General features: G+C 52.5%; 2 protein-coding genes across 2 annotated transcripts; one reads left to right on the top strand and one right to left on the bottom strand.

Annotated features, from left to right (window-relative positions):
* Nucleotides 1–981: 981 nt before the first annotated feature.
* Nucleotides 982–2,567, bottom strand: LOC100900824 (heart- and neural crest derivatives-expressed protein 2). The gene is made up of 4 exons (XM_003742403.2): nt 2,556–2,567; nt 2,017–2,396; nt 1,424–1,565; nt 982–1,331 (listed from the first exon to the last, which is right to left on the bottom strand). Exons 2-4 carry the CDS (start codon nt 2,145–2,147, stop codon nt 1,215–1,217), a joined length of 390 nt encoding a protein of 129 aa, XP_003742451.2. The 5' UTR covers nt 2,148–2,396; nt 2,556–2,567; the 3' UTR covers nt 982–1,214.
* A 9,080-nt stretch (nt 2,568–11,647) lies between these two features.
* Nucleotides 11,648–12,664, top strand: LOC100909211 (cuticle protein 10.9). The gene is made up of 4 exons (XM_003742379.2): nt 11,648–11,709; nt 11,969–12,118; nt 12,264–12,363; nt 12,451–12,664. Exons 1-4 carry the CDS (start codon nt 11,671–11,673, stop codon nt 12,567–12,569), a joined length of 408 nt encoding a protein of 135 aa, XP_003742427.1. The 5' UTR covers nt 11,648–11,670; the 3' UTR covers nt 12,570–12,664.
* The last annotated feature ends 516 nt before the right edge of the window (nt 12,665–13,180 follow it).

Raw genomic sequence — 13,180 nt, 5'->3', positions numbered from 1 at the left:
CCGCTAGCCCCCGGGCTGATAATACTATGCTCTCGCGATACTGTATCCCGGCATCCAGGGAGCAGCCGCTGCAGACGAGTACATGCAAACTAGACTGGGAATACATGCATGGGTATCCGTGGAGATACATCAGGCCGAACTTTACTGCTCTGATCATAATGTGCGGATCGGATCACTCTTTGACTCCCTAGTTCGCTTCCATTAGCCTGTCACAGCGAGCGATGGTCAAGCGTGTTTTGTCCCTAATCAGGGCTCTCGAGCGTAGCAAAACTCTCGATAGCTTGGATGTCTCTGTGGTGAACGAATGTTGTGTACCCATACGATCATTAATGCTGGCGACATCATCACCACCACTATCCTCATCGACGCTCGGTCTATTTCGCTGCTGTTAATTGATCACCCCGCACGTCAAGTGCAAGGCTCGTCCATGCCAGCAGAATAGTCGGTGTCCTTGACAAGGACAAAAACGGCATATTCCTTAATTGATACCTCGACTCTTTAATATGGGCCGTCCTGAGTGGAAAAAGACGACGCTCATTACAGCGCTCGCGTCCGATTGAGAGGATGAGGCCGCGTCGTGAGCGTCGATGGACGATCTGTCCCTCCATTGCTCGGGCTGGCTGAGACCCCTCCGATCGCGGCTCCTACCACGAGATGTTTAAGCCCACCAAGCATTCGAACGATGGCCGCGTAACTCGGATGAGATATTCCTGTTCCGTATCTCGGTTGTCCCTTTTCGATCGTCAGAAATAAATTCAGAGAATCGGATGAAGGTCCAATAATTGACCGCGAGCGTGCCATGCTCTGCTTTCCACTCGCTCCAAAATCCACGCAGAATCGTGGAGTGGGGTTTCGACCGCGTTTTCCCGTTTCGTCTGATTTCATTAACGAATCAACAAGTCCGTCGCGTTATTCTTTTATTGATTCAAGCCCTCGGGAGCCGTCGCTTTCTGCGTTCGCGGTCCTCCGCCCAGGACGAACAAAATTTATCTTGGACTCATCGATGAGGTAAACCTCGGAAATTGATGTCTCCGTTCCGGCGCCCAGCTAAAGATGAAAGATGTTGCTCCTTGTAGGCTCCAATGCGACTCTTCAGAAACTATTCATTCGTACACGGTTTCAGCGAGAGTCTGGTCGATTCGGGGGAAAAGTCCGAATGCACCCACCCATGCGAGAGCATCATGAGGAACGGTATCGCTTGCACGGAAGGAGTTTCACGGAGGGTTGTCGCTGCTCTTGTTCAGACATAGGTCGCTGGCGAATTCAGAAGCCCAAACTTGATGCGGCCAGCCCGTGCGACCCCTCGCCAGTCGATGGAGGGATGGATCATTCTGTAAAAATTGAGACAATCTAGCTTCTGGATTCCCGCGAATGACAATGACCGGCATCCACCATTAGGACTTGATATTTCATGGATTGTCACCTTTTCGTCTTCTTCATCGCTGATTCCAGAGCCGCAGCCATCCGAAATCACACACGGCTTTCCGGACGTCAGCACATCTTGTAGATACGAGATGTAGGCGATTGCGAGTCTCAGGGTCTTGATTTTCGACAGCTTCGTGTCTCTGGAAAATCTTGCCGTAAGATTTCTGTGAATACACTGATGATTCATCGGCGGCACAGTAACGGTGCGCAACGACAAAAACAAAACGAAGCCTTCATTTCGTAGGGATCGTATTTTACTATGGCGTGCTCAGTCAGCTGTTTTCATCAGCCGAACGTGGTACTGAGGTCCGAAATGCTATGGACGGCATCCGAAATGTTTTCGGTCAGAAACTTCGATAGATCGGAAATCCCCCCCCCACTACAAACCCGATGGAGGGCGAGCCTTAATGTCGTGGCTCGAGAGAAACTCGAGTAGATCTCGAGTTCCTGGGAGTGTCATTTTCAGTGGCTACGGCTCCGTTCTGCTCTCTAGACCGAAAAGCTCCCGCACCGAATTTTCCCCTCTCACGATGGAGCCGACGAGGGAGCATGGGTAATCGAATCTAGCTCGAGAGATCCGAAAAAACTCACCTGGGAACGTTCGGTATATGTGACCGCAATCGACTGAATGCACTATTGATACTGTGTGTCCTCCGGCGTTCCTTTCGATCGTCGCCGGACACACTTGGAGAATCACAGCCATCGAAATCGTCTCTCGACATTCCCCACTTCACAAAACTCACACCAAGATCTCATGAATGCGCTCTTCTCCGAGACGGCTCCATCTAAGCGGCCGTCAGAGTACTGAGCCGAGAGATGTGGAGACCATTGAGCTGGCCGGGCGATTTGTTCGGCGATGACCTGGGCCGCGGCCTAAACACTCACGGAAAGCTAGGCCCGCCCTCTGTTTGATGTAACTTTTCCAACCGCATAACTGAGTGGCACTTATTAACAGAGGAAGGGAGCTGCGACTGGGTGGTAGAGCGATGGGCATACATTTATTTATATACACATATATTGAAAGCGGAAAAAAGGAAGCATCCGCCGGCGAATGCACCGTTCGGGCATGCAGCTCATTGTTTACCATCGGTGCTGATAGAGTAATCGAGATGACGTCATAGCCAGCTTACCCGTAGAGATAATTGAGCCGAGCGGTTCGAAGCGGTCAGACCTAGGAGCAACGTAACACTCACTCACTCACTGAGCAAGCCAGGCTGACAGTCAGACAGTTTCAGAGCATTGCTTATGTCGGCGGGAGCTCCGATGGGGAAGGAGCTACTGTTATTGCTCGTCTCTTGCCGTGAAACGAGATCGTGCTCGGGGAGGGAGAGGAAAAATTCCTTAAACAGAGAGCGACCCCGACGGGCTCGTTTAGAAGAACGAACCGCGTTCACTCTTCGCTTCGATATGATGCAGGAACGTGGCAAATATTGTCCAATGGGCACTTCGGAGTCGCCCCTGGCCCGGGAAAATTCAGACGCAATATCGGTCTCCGGGCTGGACTTGGCATGGTCCGGTTGAACGGCGTTGAGGACCAACTCTTCCCTCGATCTGGTGAACTAGGTAGCCTCGGTGGACCTCCGCGCGGGACTAGCTATTGCAGCCACACGAATTTCTCCGCGATAGGGACTGGTTGTCTTCTTCCCTCCTTCGGTCGAAAAAAAGAAGATCTCAGGGCGAAAACTCGCAGAGAGCCGAAGAAGCTTGGAAAGGTTCTGGGCCAAAGTTCTCGTGATGGAAGACCTCCGCATACGGTCCAAAAAGAAGCGAAAAAGGAGCCTGGAACTGCTGGTGGAGCTGAGGAAGTACCCAAGTATTTGAACAAAGGCCGAAAACAGAATTCGAATGTGTCTCAAGTCCTATTTGCGTCATTCTTGCGCTTTCTCGCACCCAGGCACTTGGATAGCTTCACATTCGCCTCAATTCCACCGAACGCAAACTAGCACCTCGTTGGGAATTATTCCCTTCTGTATAAGTATTCCTCTCCGTTCGTCTGTCCGACTCCTCCACAAAATGTCTCGTATTAGTGGCGATCACCTGTTCAGTGGTCAAGGAAGAGGGCCAAAAAGCTCGCCGATGCCTGTCCGTCTATCCACGAAGACGTAATATGTCCACTCGACCGACCACGACACAAACGTCTGGCCTGAAACAGCTACAGATATGATTCGCGAACAGGCTGGTCATCCTGATAACGCCGGGGGATCTGGTTCAGAGAATTCACCGAGGATGTCTGACCATCCATCGAGCACCGATGAGCACAATAACCATATACTCTTTTCGAAAACATGCTGGGTCGAAAGGCACGACCATATTCTCGCTTCGAGGGTCCTGCTCGGAGTCAAGGAGCATGACGCCCAAACGAGTATGCGCTTCCTTGTTTTCCTACAAGGGAAATCGCTTCCGTCGCGAATAAGGAATCGAATCATTCCTCCTCGGGCCTTCCAGCGAGGGTTCATCAGCGGTGTGTCTGATCGTCATTCAACTGTCTTCGGTGATTACGAATTAAAGGAAGATGGGGATAAGGTTCCCGTAGAGACTTGCTCGCGAGATGTAGGCCATCCTTGGTTTAGGGATCGGTTCAAGCGTTCACTAGGTGAGATAGACCCCCATGAGTGGATCTGCAGATCAATGCGTGTCTGATTCTCAAATTCTCGGACCCTTCACCAATATTTTTCCCGCGCTCCGCAGCTTCACCTTGCATCTGACTGAAAGGGCCCCCGAAACGGTTTCCCCGGTCCCATAACCTGACGGGAGTCTCACTTTCGGTACTGTGGATCCCCGGCACCCGGGGATTCAACGGCGGCCCGTCGTCCGTGGTTACTCTGGTCGAGAGTATCCAGACTGGAGACCTCGCGGGGCACGGTGCGGGAATCTTGGGAATTTTCCCCTCCCTCGGAAGAATTGTAGCGGCAGGCTAGCTTCAGAGATCCGAGCTCAGAGCGCTCCGCACCAGATGCTGTAACGTGAGCCTCGTGGAATAAATAACACCAGATCCTTCAAAGCTGCTCTGCTTGCTTCCTACTCTGCTACCGTGTTGAATTATGAACTGGAACTCTGGATAGGCAACGCTCTATACTCGATAAAGGGAGAACCGAAGACAGGCGCACCTCTGTGAAGAGTCGACCCGACAATCTCTTCTTTCTTCGCAGGGGACGTATACGAGACAATCATCTCCCGCTACTAAACCAAATTTCCACGATTGGGTCGAGTTTCCAACGCGGCCCTCTTCCCTGATCCCATACGTGGCCGCCGCGTGGTCCCAGCGCACTGCCGATGCGAGACTTCTGGATCGAGCTGAACCCAGCGAACGCAGAGGAGGGATTATTCTTCCCGCGGATGAAATAACAACAAGAGTTTCATCAGCAGAAAAGATTTCAGACCCGGCTCGCTCGCGATCGAAATCGATTCTTTGAACGCTCGCGCGTGCGTCCCTCGCCCTCCCAATACGACCCAGGCTGGAGTGACCCCCCGAACTCGATCCCTCTGGTCGTATCTCAAAATGGTAGCATACAAGATATTGGTCTCCCCGAATAAAGTTCGGACGCTCGCTAGTCGCACCGCATGTCTCTGAAACAACAAATTGATTTGCAGAAATGATGTATTACGAGGGAGTCGGGACGCGACGACTCGCAATACTTTCCGGGGATCCGCTCCGACAGTTGTTCCGTTACTCCATTCATCCATTCAAACAAACGCGTCCGGCGTTTCCGCCCCTTCCCTCATTCCCTGTACCGCCGCGTCCTATGTCTCGCTCTCTTCGTCCCGAGCTCCGTTCCTAGCCGAGTTTCTAACGAAAGAATTACTAGCCGTCCAGAACGCGGCGGCTGTGGCGTCCGTCTCCTAGAAAACGACTCGCACGTCGGCATAAGGGGCGCGTACATGTGCACTGGAGCGCGCAGAAAATGTTTACCGTCGCTGCGGAACGTTCGCTGCCGCATGCTCTATCGGATATAGACTCGTCCCGTTTTTAGGGAAGCTCTGCCGTGGCGACAGCGTCGGCGACGCTCCAGCCCGTGAGTCAATCAGCTTTTCGCACTTTTTCCATTGCCCTAGCCATGGGACAGAAAACGTGGGGCCACTCTGCGAACTTTCTCTCGGGCATCCGATCTAATTAGATTACGTCCGCGGACGACGATGATCCTCAATGATTATTCGGGTCCCTTGATTGTCGGGACTCCGATGCCGCGCCGATTGAGCGTCAAAGCAAAAGTTCACACCAATAAATTCTCTCGATTTCAGCTTTGTCGCTGGGAAACGGATTAACGACGTGTAGCAGGTCGGTCAGCTGCCCAGCTCAGCAGCGGTCCGCTCGTGTTGCAAGGTCACGATCCTCGAATTCCAACACCATTTATACAACATGTGGGCATGCTCCCCGTTTGTCGGTTCGTTTCTCCCGCCGTCCCGTTCGATGTTAACAGGAGCTAAAGTCATCGATCTCCTTGTTGCTGGAGGGGCTGTCGTGAGCGAACGAAATGTTCTTCTCGCCTCAGTGTGGCATTTGTTCTCTGCGGCTACGTGCGCTGCGTGAAGACAACACATGGACAAACGGAGAAAAAGAGAAGGGTACCAGGGATGAATCGTTGGACTCGAAGCGGAATCCCTCCCCGTGGTAGGTAGCCGACCTTAGCAAGTAGGGGAACAGACGACAAAGCACCAAACCACACAACGCATCGCCGGGAAAGGCGAATGAAAGAAGCAGGGGAGGAGGCGGGTCGGAAGTCACCGCCGCGCGGAGCAACAGCAATTCCTTTACCTCTTTCCGCATGAAATGCGACAGTATGCTTCTCTTTGTTTTTGGTCTCCGTATCCCAAGATCCTATGTCTTTGGTCTCGACCTATTCCCGATTGTTCCCCCCGCGGCTCACATCCACGGAAACAGTGAGGGGATACGGACGGGCTTGACAAATCGGCTTTGTTTGTCAGGAGAAAAAAGGGCTCGGCCTTCGAACAAGAGGCACACCAACCTCATGAATTCGGACGCCCCCAATATTTCTCCCTCTGACTCTACACGCATCCCTGTCCATCGGGGACACTTCCGTCGATCTAATTATTTGCGTGTCGGACCGCGTCCACGCGCGATGCCGCGAACGTTTCTCGAGCACTCGATGAGCTGGCCGGAATCATGCCAAGACGGCTCATCTTGCCCGCTGGAAGGATGTCCAGGTCCCGGCTCTGATAAATCCGGGCACATTCATCCTTCCCTCCAGGTCCGTGTTCGGCTATCCTTCTCGGCCGATGGCTCGAGTCAACCCGAGCTCGAAGACAGCGGCGCTGTTTCGGGAAATATCTATTTCTACCTCGAAGGAAAAAATACGTCTGAGTGATTGTGACTGACTAGACACCGACTTGAGAATATTTTTTTTTGCTGTCGCGTCGTGAGCTCCCGAGGAGTTCCAGTCTCGGAGGAATCCCCGAGAGACGGCAGACGTTTCCCAAGCTCAGTGAAGTTTACGGTCCCGGATCTTCTGTTCATTAGTTGTATCGTATGAATATTCCCAAAATCCGTCAGTCGAGATCGCTGACCCGTGACCGTGATGAACTTTGCGAGCGGATGGAATCCTCGGGTCACTGACTCGAGCGCGTGAACTCACAGAGTTTCCGAAACTTTCAAGCGGAGAACGCTCGACTCGCGACGGGGCACCGATATCACCGTCGACCGGAACGTTCCCCAGAAGAAGTCCCGCCCTCCCCATATCGTGCTTCAATTACAACTCTTACCAGCAGGTCTGGGGAAGGACGATCCGAGTGGAAAAAATGTTTGGCCGGCATTTTTGGCAATGCTTTCCGAACAACACCCGGGGAACAGAACAATCAGGCAAGAAATAAATGCATGTTTCAGGCCGGCTGAGCAAATATCGGGATGGGGTAGCGGGAGGCTCGCCCGCACCAGACAGACGATGCAAACGGAGGAAAACATGCCGGACATAAAAAACACTGACGTATAGCAAACTAATGGAAGCTCTCGGATCTTGCCTGTGAGGGACTCCGGTCTCCGTGCAATCGGCCGGTGATGAGGGTTTGGCAACGACGCGATGCCCTTCCAGCCTCGTTGCCGGGTTGGATTGCGTCTTTTCCTCATTCGTCCGTATCGACTCATTCCAATATTCAAAGAGGTTCGTTATCAATTATCGAGCACCCGGATAGCCGGGCTAGAGACCCGCGTCCGATCATCGTACATTGAGGGAGGGGGGGGGGGCTTTCAGAGGAACGCTCCGCGAAAAACAGAAGTGTGACCTCGCTGATCACGTCTATTCGCGCCAAAATAAATGTGAGTCCCGACCGGCGTGCTCTCTGGCCCACTGATGGGAGCAGGCTCGGTCGGTCGGTCGTCGACCGGAGCCGGAACGCAGAATGAACGTCGTCATCCTCTCATCTCGTTCGGTGGTTTGCCACGAGATTGGACCACAAAAATCACCAACCAGGGTCCTGCTATTTGGCAATGGGAGGCAGTAACAAGAGAGCGAGTAAGCGAGGAAATGAGCGGCCGACCGCACAAAGACTCCATTGACCCCCGCTGGCTCGGTTCGCAAGGCCACGGTGCGCCCGCATAGAATGGGCGTCCGCCACGCAGGGATCGCTTGTATCATACTATGTGTACGAGATCATGCTTACAGAGGGAGCGGACGGCAATGAAGACGCTCCGAGCCGACCGACGAACGAAGCCACCGTTGTTTATACAGACGCACAGCGAGGGAGACACGCCGGCAAACACCCCCCATGGACGCGACCTCGCGTTCGCTCTACCTCTTCGGCATCACTGGATTTATTTCCTCTCCATATGGAGAACGCTCATGGAGTAATCACCAATTACCGTAGAACATTAACGGAATACGAAGCAAAAACCGGAATACGAAGATGAACCAGAGAGGAATTCATTCCCAGATCGAAGTGAACTTCGAATTTCTCGAAGGAAGTCACGACAGAGCCGAAAAAGATTCCGTTTATCGAAGGTAGGGAAGTGCCCCGCCATGTCTCGCTCCCGGCTGTCTGTTCGGGCCCGAGATAAGTTCCTAATGGTCTCTTGATTCCATGGAACTGAGCCTCCGCCGAGCTAGACGCTCGAAAAATTTTCCTGCCCGGGAATCCGAGATCAGAGGAGACGAAAGCTTCACTCGTAGATTCGCTCGTGCGCTATCTAGGCACCGACGAGCGGGGTACACAAAGAAACCTCTGCTCCCTCACTCCATCCATCATCAGTTGCGTGAGAGTGAGCTCGCTCCTCTTCTCTTCGACAGCTCTCCTCTCGGTTTTCATTAAACGTTTTCGAAGAGAGTCCGCTCCGAATAAGTTGCAGGGAATTGTTTTAATTGGGGTGGGAGCGCTCATCGCGACTCCGTAGCGAAGTTTCGCTCGCACTGTAGCTGAGATGCACGGTCGGGCAGACAGAGAGACAGACAGAAAGACATACTCACAACACAGTAAAAAGCAACAGCGAACGCAAAGGGACCCGGAGGGGAGACGGCCCTCTGTTGATCCAAGCAAATGTCAGCGACAGCAGGCTCGGCAGCTGAAGCGGGCTCTCGCCAGGCAATAGGACACGTCTGCGCCATCGGGTTGGCTTTTTCAGGTGGAGCAAGATCGAATGTTTACTCAGCGTACCGTTCGTATTTGTTTCTGCTGGCGGGCAAGTTGAACGGAAAGAGAACTTGGAGGCGATCCGCAAGTTCCAGCTGCTCATTCGCAATGCCTGTCATGACTCATGACTCATGACTCCCCGATTCAAAAACCGGCGCTTTTTCTCGCGGTGACGACACGGTGGTGTAGACCCTCGACGTCATCGCCGCTCGAAAACTGCGGCGCGAAGCGGCGGTGTCGTCGCTGATGTGGGCTCCCTGTCCTCCGGGATTTGGGTCTCGTCGAGTAATTTCATTAAGGCACTTCAAGTTGGCGACGAGATGTCATTAATTTCAGACGGCGCTTCCCGGACTCGGGCACCACATCCCCGGGGAATCGGCAAGTTTTACTGTTCCGCGATGACGGATGCCCACTGAGCCCCACGATACTTTCGACCATCGGGACTTTCGGGACCAAATATCTCGACGCCGATTGCCTTTCCATGAAAAACCGTGATTCTCTTCCGATGATTCGCGTAAGACTTCGAATAGATGCCGGGCGAATGGATTGAAACAAAGTCGGAAGTATAAATCCACGGTGGCTTATCTATCGACCGCGACCTTGACAGCTACGGGATTTCACATTCACTGTGTGTATTGAAATCCTGATGAACACTGTGAAAATCTTCCGGGAACGTTACCGCCACCAAAAGGCGACAAAAGGAGCGCAACGGAATCCCATGCTTGATCGAAGCATCTCTCGATATATTACGTACAGATGTATGATATGAGACTCTTTTGAGATAAAATTGTCCTCGGCCGCTCCGAGTGCTTTCCCTCGTGTCAACTTGTCAAAAGATCTCAGCTAGTAATTCGTAGATTCGGACCTTCTAGGAACAGTCACGGCTCGACCACGCGGCCCCCGCATCGGACGCGGACGACTCGCTTCTTTGATCCGCTTAAAAATCGCCTCGATGACCTCGTGGAAAGGGATTTCGGGCTTCTTCGGAACATCTGTGCGTGTTACGATTAGGCGATAGCCTTCTTTCCGATATCCAGTTGATAGATGGCCCTCACGGCACTTCCAGGTATTTTACTGGTACTGCAGTATCTGTTGTTTGATGCACCGTGGGGAGCAGATCGTTCTTCTGGCGCAGCAGTCCTCGATCTTGCCTCAGGTTCAGAATGAAGCGTTTTGCAGTGAACTACGATGCCGAAATTTCGGCTCTACGGCGGGCACGCTATCGTTGCCGATGTACCCAAACAGGCAGACAAGATCACGAAAGCGATCAATCGCAGAAGTTTGGAAGCAGCGTTGAAAATCCTGCTCATTCAAAACTCAATTATCAGCGTCGTTACGGCTACCCCGTTTGCGGATCCCCTCGCGAGATTGATCGCGATTTTTCCGTGCACACAGATTTTAGACCTGCTCTTCTGGAAGCTCAGTCCGAAGTTTCTAGTTCACGAGAAATGACCGAAGGTCACGCGATTGAATGAAGAAGCGATGCGGGAAACTTCGGCTATTCCAGGATGTTTCCGCTCCGGATGCGACGGTTTTGGAAGAATCTCTGGAATCCTTGGCGGTATAGGTCTTCGCTGTCCATTTCGAGGGAATAAACAACGTCGAATTTCCCTTCGGTATATGCAGAAATCTGCGCCTCATGAAGACCTGGTCAGCCCCAGTCTCTGAAAGCGAACTCGGGAAGCGATTCGCTCCCGCGATGAGAATACAAGCCTACCAGCAGGCAGTCCCGAAAATCATGAATGTCTGGCTCATTGAGATAATACCAAAAACTGGAATCCCTCCACGAGAGTCTTGGTTTGGAGTCTTGTGGATGGGAGGGCTTCGTTCGTTCAGGAACAACGAGCCAGAGAGGAAATCAAAAGTGAACTCTTCTCGGGTCCGGCCCGGAGCAAATTAGCGGAGGTACTTCTGGCGGTGCTTCCCTGACGGCACAAAAGTGAGCGCTCGCGTCTGACAGATAGAGAAAGTGCCGCCAATCATTTTGCGTTGTTATTTTTATATATTCGGATAGATAAGCAAATCCGGGGAAAAGAGGTTCGGCAGATAAATACGTAGAAAGGGACGGAGTCCATGAGGCAACAACGGATCTTCAGCGTTCCTTCGTTACTCAGCGACGGCTTTTGCGAATCGCGCTCCATCCTCCAACTCGCTGACCGTTGGTGTATGAATTCGTAGATTTGAGCACGTCTGTAATTTGTCCGATCGCCCGCCTGATTCTCTGATAAGCTTTCAGCCGCGCGTTTCTCCGAAACTGACTCATCGGATTCGAGGAACCAGTCCAGCGCGAGTTCTCGTCTGTAAAACAAATCAATCTTGTCTCGAAGAAAGTTCTCCCGGTGTCTTCAGCAGGGTTCTCCCGCTCTTTTCAAAACGCGGCATCGTGGCCGTATTTCTTGATTTTGTCGTCTTCGCCGGTGCTGAAAGACGTCTCCTGCTGAGGGTCTCGTGGAGAGGGTTCGGTGTAACAATGAAGAATTATTCCGAATAAAATTTACACCGAACTACTAATCTAGCGGAGGGGCGCGCGCAGTTAATGTCCGATAAGGGCATCATTTTCGAGAAGACGACGCTTGCTGGCTCGAAGGTTGCCCATTGGAGAGGGGACTCTTGTGATAAAAGCCCTCACAGTGCAAACCATGGTCAGAGATTGTCTTGTCCACCGGAAACATGCGTACCCTGATCGTGATTGCTCTCGTTGGTGCCGCCGTGAGTATATTCGTCGATTCGGTGCCCGAACCAGAACTCGATGATTGTGATATGCGATCTCCCTCCTGCCTTGTGTTCAGGGTTTGAGTCGCTTGATTCGCCAGAAATGCCTCCAGTCGGACTTTGTTGTTTGGATGCGGTTCACGGCCGATTCGTCGAAAAAAAAGTTCCGATCGGATTTGCCCTCTATGAGCTCGGAATGCGCTCGCTCGACAGAGTCTGTCAAGGTCCCCAGGACTAGAACTCACTCGCATTTCAGAGCGCCCAGCTGTATGCTCGCCAGCAAGAGCAGTATGCTCGCCAGCAAGAGCAGTACGCTCCCATCCCCTATAAGTACGCCTACAGTGCAACCGGTGATGAAGGCTCGCACTCCGCTGAGGAGACATCCGATGGCAACGGAAGAGTTCAGGTGAGGACTCCGAGCTCTAAACCCGCATTACGATCTCATTTCTCTCAAAATACTCCACATTCTTCCGCAAGAAAGAGACTTCACCGAAATCATGTAAATGTATATTTCCATAATTGGCGACTCTCACGTTCTCGTGTCGCTCCAGGGCTCTTACACCATTCAACTCGCGGACGGGCGGGTGAGGACAGTCTCGTACGTTGCTGATGAGAATGGTTTCCGGCCCTCGATTTCGACGAACGAACTCGGTGAGTCTCGGCGGGTGCATGCGAGTGAGCGTTTCAAAAAAGTTCCAAGTACTGGACGGTTTGCTTCATGATGGGTTTCTACCGCAGGTACCGAGAGCAGGGCACCGGCAGACGCTGCTATTCAATCATCCGCCATCACGGGAGAGGAAGCCGCTATTAAATACGGACCCCAATACGAGTCACGCAGGCTGAACAGACCCCTTTAGTTCGCCCGCATGTAGTACATCGATCTATACTTCGCCAGACATTTCTTCATCATATTCAGACGAGCGTCGCATTTGTTCAATAAATTGTTCTCGAACCTCGGCGAAGCCTCATGCTCATCCTCGCCGAAGCCTTATGCTCACCCTCGCCGCAGCGTCGCTGCGGAGCCCTTCGTGAGCTTGTGGGATAACTCTGCGAAAGACTTCCATGGCTCGTCCACGGGCACCGGAAGAGGTCTTCGCCCATTTTATTGGACGCTCCATCCTGCTCCGACAATTCTCTCGGGAAAATAATCTCGGAATCGATGCATCGGATCCCGAATAGGAGTTAGGGGTATTTTCTGTGTATAAACACGTCGTCCTCTCCTGAGCTTGGCGCTTTCGGGACGTTACGCTATTCATGGGCTCACACATTCAGAGCGATGAATTTATTCACGGAGAGCGAGCGGGAAACGACGATCTGTGACGCTTACAGGATTTATTCTCGTCCCGCGCTCAAGGTTCTGTGTGCTCGTTCACCTCGAAGCTTTCAGCGCCGGAAATCGAAGACGTTTCCTTATTCTCGTCGGACAGCCTCTCCGCTTTATTAGACAGATCGGAGAGGCTTCGTATTC

This window comes from Galendromus occidentalis, unplaced genomic scaffold (genome assembly GCF_000255335.2).
Source record: "Galendromus occidentalis unplaced genomic scaffold, Mocc_1.1 scf7180000077384, whole genome shotgun sequence".
NCBI lineage: Eukaryota > Metazoa > Arthropoda > Arachnida > Mesostigmata > Phytoseiidae > Galendromus > Galendromus occidentalis.
Note: the sequence above shows the minus strand (reverse complement) of the source record. Positions and strands in the feature narration are given on the sequence as shown.

Coding starts and splice junctions, on each gene's coding strand:
- LOC100900824 (XM_003742403.2), bottom strand. CDS start 2,147: ATGTCGAGAGACGATTTCGATGGCTGTGATTCTCCAAGTGTGTCCGGC. Junction 1,566..2,016: donor CATATACCGAACGTTCCCAG/GTGAGTTTTTTC, acceptor AAGATTTTCCAG/AGACACGAAGCTGTCGAAAA. Junction 1,332..1,423: donor GCGATGAAGAAGACGAAAAG/GTGACAATCCAT, acceptor CAATTTTTACAG/AATGATCCATCCCTCCATCG.
- LOC100909211 (XM_003742379.2), top strand. CDS start 11,671: ATGCGTACCCTGATCGTGATTGCTCTCGTTGGTGCCGCC. Junction 11,710..11,968: donor TTGCTCTCGTTGGTGCCGCC/GTGAGTATATTC, acceptor CTCGCATTTCAG/AGCGCCCAGCTGTATGCTCG. Junction 12,119..12,263: donor ATGGCAACGGAAGAGTTCAG/GTGAGGACTCCG, acceptor GTGTCGCTCCAG/GGCTCTTACACCATTCAACT.